Source organism: Crocuta crocuta, unplaced genomic scaffold (genome assembly GCF_008692635.1).
Source record: "Crocuta crocuta isolate KB4526 unplaced genomic scaffold, BGI_CrCroc_1.0 scaffold292, whole genome shotgun sequence".
Taxonomy (NCBI): domain Eukaryota; kingdom Metazoa; phylum Chordata; class Mammalia; order Carnivora; family Hyaenidae; genus Crocuta; species Crocuta crocuta.
This window is the reverse complement of record NW_027528370.1, coordinates 733,584-750,619: the sequence shown is the minus strand read 5'-3', so window position 1 is coordinate 750,619 and position 17,036 is coordinate 733,584. Positions and strand designations below refer to the sequence as shown.

The 17,036-nt window shown below is 36.9% G+C and overlaps 1 protein-coding gene across 1 annotated transcript in view; it reads left to right on the top strand.

Annotated features, from left to right (window-relative positions):
* Positions 1 to 17,036, top strand: part of THSD7A (thrombospondin type 1 domain containing 7A) — a 417,169-nt gene that overhangs the window by 337,518 nt on the left and 62,615 nt on the right. Inside the window, exons 11-12 of the mRNA XM_077754232.1 lie at positions 6,774 to 6,906; positions 9,040 to 9,143. Coding sequence (XP_077610358.1) covers positions 6,774 to 6,906; positions 9,040 to 9,143 — 237 coding nt within the window. The remainder of the gene's footprint in view (positions 1 to 6,773; positions 6,907 to 9,039; positions 9,144 to 17,036) is intronic.

Genomic DNA, 17,036 nt, shown 5'->3' with positions numbered 1-17,036 from the left:
ATAGAAAAGATTATTTTTTACATGATACTCATGTACTTTTAATTCTCATCTTAATGTTTTATACTTAATGTTCATGTTAGTATGACAAAAAGCCATTTACTAATAATTCCAAAATATGTATGGTTACTTTTATAATCATATAATTAATAATCTAACACAAATCTAACATTTTTAAGTGAAATATTTGAAGGTGGAAAAACCTTTGCCTCTTACATATATGAAATATTTCCTTATATTAAGTAGTTTAAAATTAAAGTTGAAATGGTATAAAGTATTCCAAGAAAATAAAGTTGAAATAAATAAAATATTCCACTAAATTGATCCTAGGATAGTCACTTAGAAAAGGGAAGAACCAGATTAAATTTTCTAGTTTCTTTAGGTCTTTATTTAAAATTAATTTGGGATTGGAATATATCCAGGAATTAGGAACCAATGTAAGAGTGTATGAATTTTCTTCTGTAAGTTCTTCAAAATGATTTATTTTATTATGCATTATATCTACTTGAAAAAAACAAAAAATAGATATAACTTAATTATTAAAATACTAGAATTTAAAAATCAAATAATGTGATTTTTAAAATGTTTTATTTTTGAGAGAGAGAGCATGAGCAGATGAGGGGCAGAAAGAGAAGGGGACATAGAATCTGAAGCAAGTTCCAGATTCTGAGCTGTCAGCACAGAGCCTGACATGGGGCTCAAACCTACTAACTGCAAGATCATGACCTGAGCTGAACTTGGATACTTAACTGACTGAGCCACCCAGGTGCCCTTCAAATAATATGATTTTTAATTTGATTTCTGCTGATTTTTACAGTATTAAGTGATTTATTCTACTTTGTTACAAACTATAATTACTTATATAAGGTCCTTTAAAAATTTAGCAGATAGATAAATGAATAGATTGTAAATCCTATATGTGTGTTAATTAAATTAATATTCAAGTTGGGGCTTTCCCAGGAGAGAGCAAGAAAAAAAGAGAAGAACAGGGAGTCAAGGGTGTTTTCAAGGGAGGATTTCTTGTAATAGTGGAGTATGGAATCTAAGTTGGGTTGGGATAGAAGTGAGGCCCTGAAGGGAATGATAGATAATGAAAGAGTGAAAAGAAAAGTAGATTGGCAATCTCAATTGCGTTTGAGGAATTTGAGTAAGATGAAACCTGAAGCCATTTAACTGGAAGATTAGAATTGTCCAAAAAGTAAGATGTTTAAAGATGAGAGTGTGTAAGTACTAATGAAAATAACTTAAAAGGATGGACAGAAAGAGCTAGTGATTGATTTGAAATGGAGGAAAAAGTCATTGAAGATGAGGAGGTACAGTAATTCAGAGTCCAGCACCTTGCATGGAGTAACCATGTGGATACCAAAGCCACCAGAGTGGTGCCTGGGGTACAAAGAGAAAAGATTACAATGAGGGACATTCTGAAGCTGTTAACTAGTGAAACGTGGATAGCTAGCTAGCTGCTACCAGGTGTAGAGCTGACGGTAAAGTTGATGACAGAAGAGTTGGAGATTTTTAAAGATCAAGGGGGAAGAAAAGATAGATAGGACTAGAATCAGCTTCCGGTGGCAAAAACTATGAAGGAAAATTTCCAGGAGATAGAAGATGAGAGACCATGTGTTCTAATGGGTGTCAAGATGGAAATATTAGTGGATGGAACAAAATGAGAAGCTGAAAATCACGTTATGCAGGTTGGAGTGCTGTGGGTTCAGTTGACGATGGAAGGCATGCGGCGGTGGCAGGAGGGGTAGTGGCGGGGTGCTAATTTTTCGTGGCGAGTGACAGACAGGTGAGATATCATGAGTTTAGTTGGGCTGGTCTCTTGAAGGGCTTAATAGCTGTTGTAAATTAAAATGCACGGTGCCACTAGGTTGCTCTTCTCCCCTGGAGCTCCTGGGTAGTGATTGCCACGTTCAGAAATCTGCCATCCTGTGAAGAGCAAGAGGCTCTCTGAGAAGCGGGGCTGTGATTGGTTGAGCGTAGGTCATCTCAGGAACAGGAGATGAGCCCTGTTTGTTCTGCTTGGAAGCTCTGTATTGAGTGTCCTCTAACAAAAGGCTTTAAGAAACCCTAAACCTAGGCACTCAGACTTAAAAAGAATAACTCTAATTGTGTATTGAGGAAATAAAGCCTAGGGTGTGGGAGATGGGATCCTGTTGGACAACGGTGCCAAGATGCTTTTTGCTCCTGGAAAAGCCTTTTCTGTTTTTTGCCTGTAAACTGCTGTAACAACTGATAATAATGATACAATGGTGTTATAGAAAAGTAGCCTTTCATTCTAAGGACCAAAAAAAACAATGACATGTGATTAGTTTATTTTTCATTATTTGGTATAAAATGGGAATAATCTAAGCTTCATTGAAATAACACCGACTTCTGCACACAATTAAAAATAGTAAACAGAGTTGGGGCGCCTGGGTGGCTCAGTCATTTTAAATGTCTGACTTCAGCTCAGGTCGTGATCTCATGGCTTGTGAGTTCAAGCCCAACTGACAGCTCAGAGCCTGGAGCCTGCTTTGTGTCTCCCTTTCTCTCCCTCTGCCCCTCCCCCTTCAAAAATAAATAAACATTAAAAGTTTTTAAATAAATAATAATAAACAGAGTTCACTGTCGAAGGATAGATAATAGCAACAGAAAACTAATTCAAGGATAGAGTGGTTCTTTTAAACTTAGTTCTGCAGGTAAAGTCTAAATCTTATTAGACTTTTGAACTTAGGAAATGGAGAGTTCCTCCTTTAAAAAATCACTTAAAAGAGATAAAATTACACTATAGTCCTACAAAAGACAAAATAGAAAAGTCTAGTATTACAGGAAGAACAAGAATTATTTGAAATGTTATTCAGCCCTCTCTCAAGATATATGTTGAAAAATCAATGCTGATAAAGATCAGTATTGAGTAGAGAGTAGTTTTAATCCTCTAACCCATGCCCTTGTTAACTTGTTCCAAATTTTTGTAAATTTTAACAAAAGACTTTCCTAAAAAAATGGGTAACAGTTATGCATATAAATTGTTTATAACTATGATCTTAAAACTGTCATTACTTTTGATGAAATAATACATTTCACTGTTCAAACTTTTTTTTTTTTTTCTCTAACTGTATTGATTGACTGGAGAGCTAGAAGGGATATTACAGAGGAATCTATCCCACCTTGATGTCCTTAAGCAGTACAGGACTAGAATTACCCCAAAGATGTGAAAACCACCATTATATTTTGCTTCTTGCATGAAACTCTCCCTTTAATTTCCTAGCACTGTGCTGCTCAGCCTGCCATCCATCTCACTTCCAGTTTAAATCTTAGTTTTACCTGCCCCTTATGTATCTTGACTGTCTAAAAATAACCTGTAAAATGATGTAACTATATGAGAAATTGAATGCCCTTTGAGTCTATGTCCCTCATTATCACATAATTGTTTTCTGAATATATAATCCCTTTTTTCTAAACACTACAGAAATATTTCTTTATTTTTCCCATGTTTATAATTTCCAGTGAACAAAATGATCCCTTATATTTTATTAATCCTCAGTGCACAGACTTCATACCCATGTGCATCCTATTATAAGGAAGTGGGTGAAAAGAAGTAGGGGATGCTAACTAATACTCCAATTGAGTAGTGAAATAAATGTGTTTGCTCATCAGCAAATATTTGCTAAAAGATAAATGGAAACAATACATATCTATCAACTACACATAATAAATTGGGTGCAAAGATGTGTAGGGAACTATTAAGGTTGTAAACTTCCAAGTTTGTCAGTTCAAGTTATCAGTGAGAAAACTTCCACCTTTCTTGTAAGTATGTGCTGTAGCTCTCCTTTTGTCTGCATTCTGATCTGAGGACTCTGTAACCTGGCTGAGTTCCACAGTGCTGTTTCTTTGAGTATACAAGTAATTTCCTAGCTGACAGCTGAGAAGAAATGAACCTCCCAGTGGATAGAAACATGGATGTCATGACACTTCCTGTGTAAACCCATTAAACTTCCTCTGCAGGTGTTATGGCTTTAGAATGTTCTGCTTTCATCAGCTCACAGTCTCTGTTCTGTGGGCTGCACAAGGTTAAGGTATTTGAACTTCTATAAAGAATAAACGGATCGCCATTGTGGAATCAATTGTGGAAGTGAAAAGAGTTATCGTGATCTTATATATCAAATACACGCCTGTGGATGTTGTGATGAAAAGGCATTAGAATGTTTCAGGGCTGTACCTGGAGTGAAATATTTCCTTTCAAGTCAAAAAATGAAGTAGGATTGAAACACTGACTGCTGCTTCTTAAATCTGAACAGCCCTACGTATATCCCCTGTGATATCTAGATAGTTTGTGACCAGGAACTTTATTGTATAAGGTGCCGCTGACGCTGAACTCGTTGTGTCCTTCGAGCTCCAGATCCCTGGGTCTCAATTCCATGTCTATTGTCTACCTGTTGGTAGAGAAGGACTGGAGAGTTATTGACTCTTAAGAATCTTGACCACCTCGGAAACAAAGACCTGTTCTTCCGTGTTCTCTCCCTCTTTTCCTTCTTTAGCAAACACCTCCCTCCTTTCCCCAACAAATGATAAGAATGGTTATTTAGTTTGTATAAGACAGATCATAACATTTAAAAAAAAAATAGAAAGTGTAAAAGAAGGTAGTAAATAGAGCTGGAGGGAGGGAGGGGAGGAAGAGAAAAATTGTACTATAATGTCAAAGTTAAGCCAAGCTCCTGCAATTGAGAAGAGAAGTAGCCCTGAGATTCTGGTGAACAAAGGAAAAAATGGAAGCATGTAAGATTCTTAATAGATTGTCAAAGGAAACAAAATTTCTCATAGCTCTAAATTATTAGAGGAATTTATTGCCTGGGCCTTAAAATAGGGGCCTTGAACAGCATAATGGATGGAGGCAGCATTAGCAATTTTATTAAAAATCTCATTGGCATTTCTTGCATCTTTTCTAGATAAATTATATTTAATATGTAAAAGTTGCAACTGACACTCAAACTATCATTACAATAAAAAGTCTATGACACTGTTTTCAAATACTTTCTCTGTTACCCACTATGTTCAGCACCTAATTCCCTGCTTTATTACGTATAGTATTCTAATTATTCACTGAAGTAGTTAATATAGTCCCTAATAGTACCAGTTTCCCCCACAATGGGAATAATCCTAAAAAGGTACATGTGAACCCTAGAAATCTTAAATTGGGATGGGATAGACAGGGTCCTCTCTTCCAGTAGATCTCGAACCTGGCTCTTCATCATAATTCTCAGGCAAGCTTTGTGAAACATCACATCCCAAAACCCAGCTCGCAAAGATTCTGATTTAGTAGTTGTGGATTTTGGCTGAGTAATCTGTTTTGGTTTTCATTTTCTTTTTTTGAAAAAGATTTTCCTACATTGTCAGACATTTAGGAATCTTTAATCTGGTTCATTCTCCCATCTAATATAGAAATCTCCAGTCCACACTGCTGGGAGTCACATGCTAAGGGATACTCCAACTTCATGAGAAAATATGTCCCTTATAGGAAAGCTCTAATTGTCAAATATTTTTCTACTGACTCAGTAACTTTTAGAATGTTTCATTAATGTCTTTAAAGATTTGTTAAGTTTGTTTACCTTAAAGAGTGAGAGAGAGCAGGCACACCAGGTAGGGGCAGAGACAGAGGGAGAGAGAGAATGCCAAGCAGGCTCTGTACGTTCAGCCCACTGTGGGGCTCAATCTCACGATCCATGAGATCATGACCTGAGCCAAAATCAAGAGTCTGACACTTTAACCCACTGAGCCACCCAGGTGCCCCTCATTTAATTTTTTACTAAACATCCCTTGTTAGGAACTGCTAATCCTTTTAATTTTTTCTGTTTCTGTAACTGAATGTCAAATATTTAATGATCTTGCAAAAAAATGTAAATGTATCTAGGGGAACTTTATTAAAATAATTCTTTAGGAAGTTCTTGTGTAAGTAAAATTGCGCTATGTGGTCATCAGTACTTAAAGGGTATATATGGTAAATTGGAATATCTTTTATTAAAGTTGCCAAGTCTTGTACCTTATTTGTTTCAAATAATAAAATATTTGGACATCTTTATATCAGTAATACTGTCAAGCTAATATCTTCATTGAAGGTGAATCAGTTATTTCCATTGTTTTTTTCTAAAACATAATATGGAGTTATTTACTTACAGTAATCGCATTTTGAATGCTTCTGTAAAAATCCTGCTTCTAAGAAACCATTTTCATTTCACTACTTACAGTCCTGATGTTTAAAATGTGACCTGAATTGAAGATCTTAGACTGTTTAACATGAATAATAAATGACTAGAATAATTTATGAAGTATGCATTTCAAATTAAGTGAGTAACAAAGAAATAAAGTTTCACATTAAAACAGTGAATATAGTCTCCTAAGAAAGATTCATTAAAACTGTATAAGTCCCATGTGGTAAACAGGACTATGTGAAATGGCATAAAACTAAACTTAGAAGAAAATAAATTAATTAGATCTGTCATATTTCTCAAGGGGAAGGAAATGTATAAAAGAGCAATTACTTTGTATCTGCACATTAGGACGTCTAGTTTACTATGCAACTGTTTTCTCTGTTTTTCACATTTTTGAATATAAATTGATCGGATGTTCAATATAAGGGTCTGGAGAAGTTAGAAAATGATTAGACTGGATGAGGTCTCTCATTCACAGATGTCAAAGCGTATGTAGTTAGAAGCAATGTAATTTCTTCACACAGCCTGGTATTTGGAGATTGTTTTATCAGTGCAGAGTACAACAGTTAAAAAACTGCTTCATTCCAGGGGACTCTGGAGTCAAGAAGCAGGCTCGGCACCGCGTCATCATTCAGCTGCCAGCCAACGGAGGCAGGGACTGCACAGACCCGCTCTACGAAGAGAGAGCCTGTGAGGCCCCTCAAGTGTGCCAAAGCTACAGGTAATAGAGTTCAAAACAGAACCGTTGTAAGCCATGCACTGAGCAAATACTACAAGACCATTTTCTTTGCAACAATGAGAGAAGAAAGCCAATGCTGTCCCCCAGGCTCAGTGACATCTGTATGATTTATGGCTGTGTGCCATTTCTTGCCTCTCTAAGGTTGCCACTCTGCCACTGGAATTATCTCCAGGGAGACAAAGACTTGTGTAAATTTCCAAACTGTATCACTAGCTCCAGGGATTTGGGGGAATTCCTTATGTTGACATAAACTATAAGAAATTCAGAAAAGTGGGAGCACCGGGGTGGCTCAGTCAGTTAAGCGAATGACTTCGGCTTAGGTCATGACCTCACGGTTCTTGAGTTTGAGCCCCACATCTGACTCTGTGTTGACAGCTCAGAGCCTGGAGCCTGCTTAGGATTGATGTCTCCCTGTCTGCCCCTCCCGCTTGCCCTCAGTCTCTCTCTCTCTCTCTCTCTCTCAAATATAAATAAACATTAAAAAATTTTTTAAAGAAATTCAGAAAAGTGGTTAATAAAGATGAAACACAAAAGCACTTCCCTTCCAGGTAAAGGAATAGTCTAAGCATTCCTCCCCTGGCTCGAAAGAGCACCTGTTCCTCATAAATGCTGACATTCTGGTTCACAAAATGACATCTTTATTTCACTAATGCTAGTAAGATGTCTCTTCTGTTCATTTGTGGCCACCTCAAGGAAAATTAAGGTACTTCAAGCTGTTTATCATCATCTTGATAATTATTAGGGAAAATTTCCCCCCTAACTATTAAAAGAAGGCACCTAATTGAAACTCGAAGTGGTATATAATTGCATTTCTGATAACAAATGAAGTATTATGGCATTAGTTGATGGAACGTGTGATCACAAAATAACTTAAGATGTATCTGATGGCAAGTTTGCCATCTTAATTTATCTGCATTTACTCCTGATATGTCACACAGTGTAATCACATGTTTACTATGCACACTGCCTGACAACTATCATCCCAAACTTATTTCTTTGGGGGATTTTTGTAAAATGTATTGTAATTGCAGTTTGTGATTTACACTTACAATGCTAACCAAAGGATACCATGAAATCTGGCCATGTGTAGCAACATGGATGGACCTTGAGGGTGTTATGCTGAGCGAAATAAGTCAGGCAGAGAAGGACAAATATCGTATGTTTGCACGTATAGGAGGATTAGGAGGAACTTGACGGAGGAACAAGGGGGAGAAGAAGGGCAGAAATGGTGGGGGAAAGGGAGAGAGGCAAACCATGAGAGACTCTTGAATGCTGACAAAAACTGAGGACTGATGGATGTGGGGGGAGGGGGGGATGGGCATGGAGGAGGACACTTGTGGGGATGAGCACTGAGTGTTATGTGGAAACTAATTTGACAATAAACTATTAAAAAAAAAAAAAAAAAAAAAAAAAAAAAAAAAAAAAAAAGCTCATGACCTGAATATGGTTCCATAACTTGAATATAAAATAAACATAGCTTACTTAAATGAGATGCACACTTCTAGTACTATAGTTTACATCTGATGCCAGTCCTAATCATTAAAAAGGCTAAATGCTGTTGTACTTGAAACAAATGCAAGAAGTATTAACTACACTTTTTTATGAAAGGCTAAATGCGTGTATAGAGTTAAGTTCTATAGAAATTGACAATGATGGACTCTTGTCTCTGCTGCCATAGAAAGTACTTTTTTAAAAAGATGTTTTTAATCTTTGTTTATTTTTGAGAGGCAGAGACAGACAGAACATGAGCAGGGGAGGGGCAGAGAGAGAGAGAGAGAGATGAAGACACAAATTTAAAGCAGGCTCCAGGCTCTGAGCTGTCAGCGCAGAGCCCAACGCGGGGCTCAAGCTCACGACCTGCGAGATCATGACCTGAGCCAAAGTTGGATGCTTAACCAACTGAGCCACTCGGGCGCCCCTAGAAAGTACTTTTATACTTAATGTTCTTTTTTTCAATGTCTTGATAGAGCTCTAAGTTACATTTAGATGGGACTGAGCATTGTCAAATAAATTCCCCTTTACAGTGGTCAGAGTCATGTTTCCTGCCACCCTGTCTCTAGGATTCGCCTGGTATTTTTGCTTCCTCTCTGTGAGGCTTCTCTTCTCTTTCTGTAGGTGGAAGACTCACAAATGGCGCAGGTGCCAATTAGTCCCTTGGAGTGTGCAGCAGGACAGCCCTGGAGTGCAGGAAGGCTGTGGGCCTGGACGGCAGGCAAGAGGTGAGCGGCCCCATCCTGCAGCTGATTTGCTTTTCAGTTCTTCAACTTCACTAACATAACCACTAGCTTAATGAGTTTGTCACTTTGCTGCTATGCTTCACAAGCAAAGCAGATATCAGTCTGTTACCACACATTCTACCTCACACAGGAACATGGAAAATCATCTTTTTAAATTGTGTCCTTTGTTCTTTGACATTAGACTATAACTCCTTTGGTTGAATTTTTCTTTGATTCCGATTTAAGATAAAAGAAGTTCTTGAGAAGGTTATGACTATAATACCCTGCACTTTGTTTGAGGATTTTTGGTTAGTGTTTGGATCTTGGTATTCCATAGCAGTTTGTTGCCTTAAGCGTCAATAAGATCCTTGGGGTGCATAGGTGGCTCAGTCGGTTAAACATCCAACTTCAGCTCAGGTCATGATCTCACAGGCTCATGAATTCAAGCCCCACATCGGGCTCTGTGCTGACATCTCAGAGCCTGGAGCCTCCTTCAGATTCTGTGTCTCCTTCTCTCTCTGCCCCTCTTCTCCTCACACTCTGTGTATGTCTCTCTCTCAAAAATAAACAAAAAACATTTTTAAAAAGTCTATAAGATCCTTATATCCTTGCCCATATGTACTATATATGTGCATGCATGTAATATAATTGGTTAACTTTCCAGAAATTCTCAGCAGTGACACCCTAATGTTGTCATGGCTATGCCCAATTCTATGCATATTCACTACTGATTCTTAAATGGCAGATTTATTTACTCAAAATCTGCCATATTTGGACTGCAATGTGTCTGTACTACTAGATAATACAGAGTCTTGCAGAAATGAGATAGAAATGTTTCCAACATTTACTGGATAGTATGACTATTTACTAGATATTGTGGGTAATACATTTCAAGCTCTCAAACATGTTGTTTATACTTGTAGCAAGTTCAGTCTTTAGATATCATGATTATTTTTACTCGTATTGACTTTTAGCATGTAGTTCCTGCTTCATACTTAAAATGTAGTTGAATCTGTAATTGAATGCCCAGCTACCTTTTTTTTTTAATTCATAAACATGTTTTGCCTCTCATTTGTACTTATGTATGTGATAGTGATGCAAAAGTCTAAGCATACAGAATTGCAGTTTTTGTTGATTGAGATCCTTTATAGTGAAAGGATTACTCCTTTTTAAGTTAATATACTTAGAGAGAGAGAGAAGGAGGGGCAGAGAAAAAGGAACAGAAAGATAATCCCCACACTGTCACTGAAGAGCCAGACACAGAGTTCAAACTCATGAACCTTTAGATCATGGTCTGAGCCAAAATCAAGAGTTGGATGCTTAGCTGACTGAGCCATGCAGGCTCTCTGGATTGCCTTTTTAATTTGAGGAAAGAAAGTCTTTTTTTTTCTCCTTTTTTATTAAGTCTTCTACTTGTATCATCATCCTTTTAGAAATCTTTATTTGAAACATAAAATTTAGTTTATAAATAATACTGTCTAGTGATTTTTAAAACCTTATTTCATATACTAAATTTTCATTATATATCCTCCACCATCAGCAGTGGCTCAAACATAACTGTCTCCATTAAAGTTACAGAGCTTTAGGTATTTAGAATTGAAAGCCATTCTCCTCATTTCAAACTATTCATCAAGAAATTGCGTGATACAGGAGCTTCTTGTTCTACCTTGCTCATTCCTTCTGAGTCAAGCATACAATTGCATAAAACTCAGGCCCTACATAGAGTTTATAATATAACAGGCTTGAGTAGGGGTATTAGGAAACATGAGTTTTAGACTAGTTCTTTCACTGTCACAGGTTAAGGCTTGCTCATCCCTTCACCTTCCTGGGTCTCAGTTAATTTAAATGAAAAAAAAAGAAAAGAAAATGAAAAAAAGAGGGTTGGACCAAATGATCTTTCAGGAGTTTACCACATTTGACATTCTACAATCTATGCACAGACAATACCAATATGAAGGATCAAAGTGTGAAATTAAGTTAGGGAAAAACAGATGAATTTCTATAGAACACCACTGGAGGAAATCTGAGATAGGGTAGAAGCAGCACAAGTGTGAAAACAGCTTCAGTTCCAAACTCTTCCTTAACTGCTGCACAACTGTGGTTTATTCATATCCTCCCTCCAAGGCTGAGGGCATAATGATCCCCACAGCACTTTGTACATATTAAGTCTTCCTTAAGTGTTAATTTCTTACCCTTCCTGTTAGATGGTAGCCCCAGGGAATGTGCACAGAGGTCATAGTAGGCATAAACGCAACCATATTGACATGGGCCTTTTGGTTTTTGACACACAGCCTGCATAAAAACTGTTCTTTCTATGACTACTGGTAATCATTTCCTACCCAGATCTGAAAACCTCTATTCATTTTCCCTCCTGGGCGACTGGTTCATAGTATCTAATGGGGCTTCCAGCTTCCTCAGTGCTGCTATCTCCTGACTTTCTGATTGCTCCATTCCTGGTTTCCTGTTACTAGAGCCTCTTCCTCTGCCTGTACTTAAATAAGGTTTTCTAATCTTGTTGTCAGACTTCTTACTCTCCCTCGACAGTCTTTTCTATTTTCAGGATCTCTGGGAAGAGAAAGTTGCATTGTAACATATCATTTCTGCATCAGTATATTTGAAAGAACCCCTTTTACTTCCATATGAACTTTTCTTTGTTGCCTTGGTAGATTAAAGATTCTTTTCTTAGAATTTATATTCCTACAGAAACATGAAATGAGGAGAATTAAGAGTAGAGAAATATCTTTTGCTAGTGGCAAAAGGCAGAATTTTCCTCCTTTGATGGTCAGGCTGTTTTCAGAACTCTGCATGACTAACCTGTCAGTTTCTTGCTATTTTCATCTTTGTTCTTATCTAGTCAGATACTAAAATGCCAACTGGTGATTTTTTTTGATGATTCAAATAATTGTACATTCAGGATTAGCATCAATCCACAAAGACTATAGAGAAGCTACCCCCGTCCTCTCTTATGCATCAGACTTTCTAGTTCCAGTCGTTCATTCAACTGTGATTGAATTCAGAAGACTTTATAGAAAGACCAACGTGTATCAGGAAAGAATACATATATTTAAGCCAGAAAGCTTACATTTGGTTAGGGAAATGATATCACTGGTTAAAGACTGAAACTAATCCATTGCAAACGCAATCATTTGAAGCTAAAGGGCTTACAGAAGTCCTAAAGAAAGCTGGGACTGGTCTTGTACCATAACATTAGAATGAGTAGAAAGGAGAGAAGTAAGATCAATTACACGAGCTAAGCATTTGGGGAAAAAAAAACAAAAACATTACATGTGTACACAGAAAAAGTGGGTAGGTTGAAGCTCCGAAGATGTGTGCTACAACCTGGGGTGATTTTGTAGAAGCTGGTGTTAATATCAGGATCAGTATTTTAGACCTTGTTCAGTAAGTGGTAGGAGCAAAGACCTGATGAAAGCACTGTTTTATCTGTCAGTATGTACAGAATAAGCTAGAAAGACAAGACATGTGGGTCTGGATGCCAGCTGGACACTGTCGTAGTAATGTGAGGCTGAAGTAATAGGAGCTCAGACTGGAATCACAGTAGTGGGAATGGACAAAAATAAGTGGATTTTCAACACACAGTAGAGGAAAATTAACTTTAGGACTTAGTAGCAGACTGTGGAAGCAGAGATAGAAATAAATGAGTCAAAGATGATATGGAAGAATGCTGGGGTGGGTCAGTCAGTTAAGCATCCAACTCTTGATTTCAGCTCAGGTAGTGATCTCACGGTCAAGCCCTGGGACAGGCTTTGCGCTGACACCATGGAGTCTGCTTAGGATTCTATCTGTGTGTCTCTCTTTCTCTCTGCTCCTCCCCAAGCTCTCTCTCTCAAAATAAATAAGTAGACTTAAAAAAAAAAAAAGGTGATCGTATGGATCTTTATCTCCAGTGTTTTCACCCTGAGAGTAGTTGTAATATTGATGAAAATTCTTAAGTCTGAAATAAGTAATTTTAGAGGTTGTATATTTTATACTGTCCATTAGAGATGAGGGCAGGGGAACAACTGGAAATATTGAAGTATGCATTAAAATGTTGAAATGTCACTGTAGAGATAGCTTAGGACAGCCAATAGAAATTTGCCTAGCATTTCCATAAAAGGATTTGATGAAACCATAGAAGAAACTAAGATATCTACAATATTTTTTATATAGAAGGAAAAATGGTTATTGCATTTTGTTAATCTATTTGCATTTGTATACTCTTTAAGCTTTTATTCTTAACTAAAGAACTTTAATGGTTTCAGCTTTAAATTACTGTTCCCTTGCTCATGTTGGAAATGACACCGTATGAACTAAAATATGAGATTGCTAACTTTACCACTCTGTGATTCTAAAGATAGAAGTTTTTATCAAACTATTGGTCTAGACCAGGTGTTAGCAATCAACGGCCTGTACATCCAATCTACTCTGTGGCCTAGTTTTTGTTGTTGCTGTTTTGTTTTGTTTTGTTTTGCATTTAAGGGTTTATTGGAACACAACTGCACCTGTTTCATTATCCATGGTCTATGGCTGCTACCATGGAAATGAGGCAAAGTTGAGCAGTTATGACGGGAACCGTATGGTCCACAAAGCCAAAAATATTTACTATCAAGACCTTTACAGAAGTTTGCTGACCTAAACTCTGAAGCCATGTAATCAATAATATAGTCCCACCTTCTAATAGTACTGAATTGTCATTAATTAGTAGGATCAGGAAATCCTTGAAGTTTATCTGGTCATTTGGAAAGAAGTTATTTCATTCAATTCAACAGTAAAGTAACCTTTTTAGATATGAGAGCAGTGGGCTTTAAACACTATCACAGTAGTAAAATATACACTTTTAGGTTGAAAATGTAGCATTCTTTGGTGGGGTGGTGATGGTGGGCAGTTAGGAATAAAACTTCGCTCTAAAACTTTATTGGTAAATTTTTTTAAAAAAGTTAAAACCAGATGATACCTGAGATATGGGAGACAAACAAGAAGACCCTCATAATTCCCCTGTCTAGAAGATAATCAGTCATATCCAAGAAGTGGACATTAAGAGTTAATTTAGTAGGTATACATAGAAAGGAAAGAATGTGCCACTCAGCAGAACACTTACAAAATCACGTATTATGATTCAGATTTTCTCAAATGATTTGAACCTTGCACAGTAGTAGAAAAATAAAACTCTAAATTCTATTTTACCAGCTTACAAGCCAACTTGTAAGGTCTCCTCTGTTCCGGTCTCCTACTCCTACCCTTTGCCAACTGTTAACCATAAAGTGGCCATTATGGACAGACATTCATTTTTGCTATTAATAGTTGTTGTCATTGTAGGAATTATCTGTGTTGATGCATTGCAAAGGATCTGGGAAGCAGTTATGTTCCCAGAGTCTCTTTAACACATAACTAAGTATAACTGCTTATCATTCCAGCATTGACACATACTATAAAGCAAATTAGTGAAAGTCAACCTTAGTCAGAAATGACTTAGCCTGACACAGATGGAGGAATATAGGAAGATTCCACTCCAAACACATAAATGTAGTCTTGACCAAGGCTACCTTTCTATATATTTCAGAACCATTACATTAGAACATAAAGTGCTTTAAAAGAAAATTGATATGCTCTGAAAATTTGAAAAGCACATTGAAATGTATGTGTTTATTTATGACCCAATCCCATTACATTTGAAAGGAAAAGTGAAATAATGGTGAAGGAAAATTTTGGATCAAGCATTCCCAGAATCACATAATTTTTTCCCAGTCTTCTCTAAATTGAATTTGCTACTCTACTACAAACAGAATATTTGCCTTTGTTTACCAAGTGTATCTATAAAAACATTGGAAATCCTCATAAAATAAATGCTTAAAACTTTGTGTTAATAGCTATATCACTTTTCTTAGGCTGCTACAGCAAAGCACTATAGACTGGTGGCTTAAACGTAAAAATTTATATTTTACAGTCTGGAGGCTAGAAAGTACAAAATCAAGGTGCTGGCCAATACAGCTCCTGGTGAGATCTCTCTTTCTGACTTGGAGATGATCATTTTCTTGCTATATCCCCACATGGCAGAGAGAAGGAGAGAGTAAGCTCTCTAGTTTCTTCTTCCAAGGGCATTAGTCTCATCATGTGGACCCAGACCTCATTTATGCCTGATTACTTCCCCAAAGCTACATCTCCAAGTACTATCACACTGGGGGCTAAGGCCTCAACATACGAATTTCTGGAGGACACTGTTCAGTCCACGGCAATAATGAAGGGCCAGTGTCTTTAAATAAAATGTCTATTCCACTGTACACGAGTGTAAGTTTGTTGATGCTAGCTGTCTCAGAAAGCTGTGAAAACAGGTTAACATCAGTCCCTAAAAGCCAGTTCAGACATCCTGAATATCGTTCAGTACAATTCAGTCTTTCATAAAACCAGTATTTGTTGAGTACCTGCCACGTGTTGCTTGTTGCCTATGTGGTAATGGACCCAGGCTATTAAGAGAATGAAAATATATGATAAATATTTTGTGTTTATTCCTTAATGTTAGAAATCATACTATGGGTATATGTGATTTAGGTTCTGAGCATATTCGTAATACATTAATAATGTGTATACACAATAACCACTAAAGAAGTAAGAAAAGATAAAAAAGGCAAACCCTGGTAGGGCGTAGTGACAGAGGAAATGACATTTGAATCTAGGATGACAAAAGCAATAACAAAAACAAACAAACAAAAAAACCCTCACCCGAAATAAAATCTCTGTGTGTGGGGACAGTGCATTGAGCAGTTTGCCTATTGTTCCTGAGTGAGTTGGAGGCAAAGGGCCACACTCAGGAGGATTTAAATACCAGAAGGGGGCTGAGGAGAGAGAGAAGGAATATTTCTGCAATAGGAAATTAGATATAGTGATGAATTTTAGTAAGGCTTTGAATATTAAGAATGATGTAATCCAAGAAATTTTATCTAATGGTATAAGAAATAAAGAGAGGAGAAAGAGATATTTCAAAGACGGAATTGACCAGATTTGGCAACTTTAAAAATTGGATAACTCTTAAATGTTATAGGGAAATTTTAGAGGGCCTTTGAATTAGAAATCCTTCCTAAAATATTGTCAATAAAGGAAATAAAATTAACATAAAATTATGTTCACATTCTAGTTTTTAAGTGAATAGACAGCGTGTCCTTGCTTTATACTATCTGAGTCACTTGTGTATAAACATTTAATAGAACAGTAACTTTTTCTCTTTTCTCTCTATGCATATGTCTGTGTTTGGATAACATTTAGGAGGCAAACTTTTACCGGTTGGTCAGTGACTAACCGGTCAGTAACTAATTGGGTCTCCTGGTAACCAGCTTTCACTCACATTAAGCTTTTCCTTTTTCATTTTTACATGATTCATTCTTACTTTAGCCATTTTTTTCATTAACACTATAGGGAAAAAAAATCACTCTTCTAATCATTCAATCAGCTGAACACGTTCTGTCTCTAGTGCTGCCCAGACACCACTGTTGTGAGGTAAACTATGTTAATATTACTCAATTTACCAAATAACATCTCAGAGCTCCTTGAACTCTTTGTTTACGTATAATACAGCAGTTTTCACTGCACCAGAACATTGATCTTCTTCTGTTTCCTGTAATGAACTTGCACATTTTAGATCTAGTAATTTATTTCACTCTGATGATTCAAACGAAATGACTTGGTCTTGCCGGCTGAAGGATAATCCACAGACCAAGAGAACTCCTTTTTATTTTGTGCACCCTGAATAATAAGGGAGTTTCTTTCCTCTTCAAGGAAATGAAGATGAGCAACTGCATTCAGAATTCTGTTAGATTTACTTCACAGCTGCGTCAGTAACATCCCATTTACATAGTCGTATATGCATAACACAGATATCCATGTCCTTTTAGCTCAAACCAATGTTAT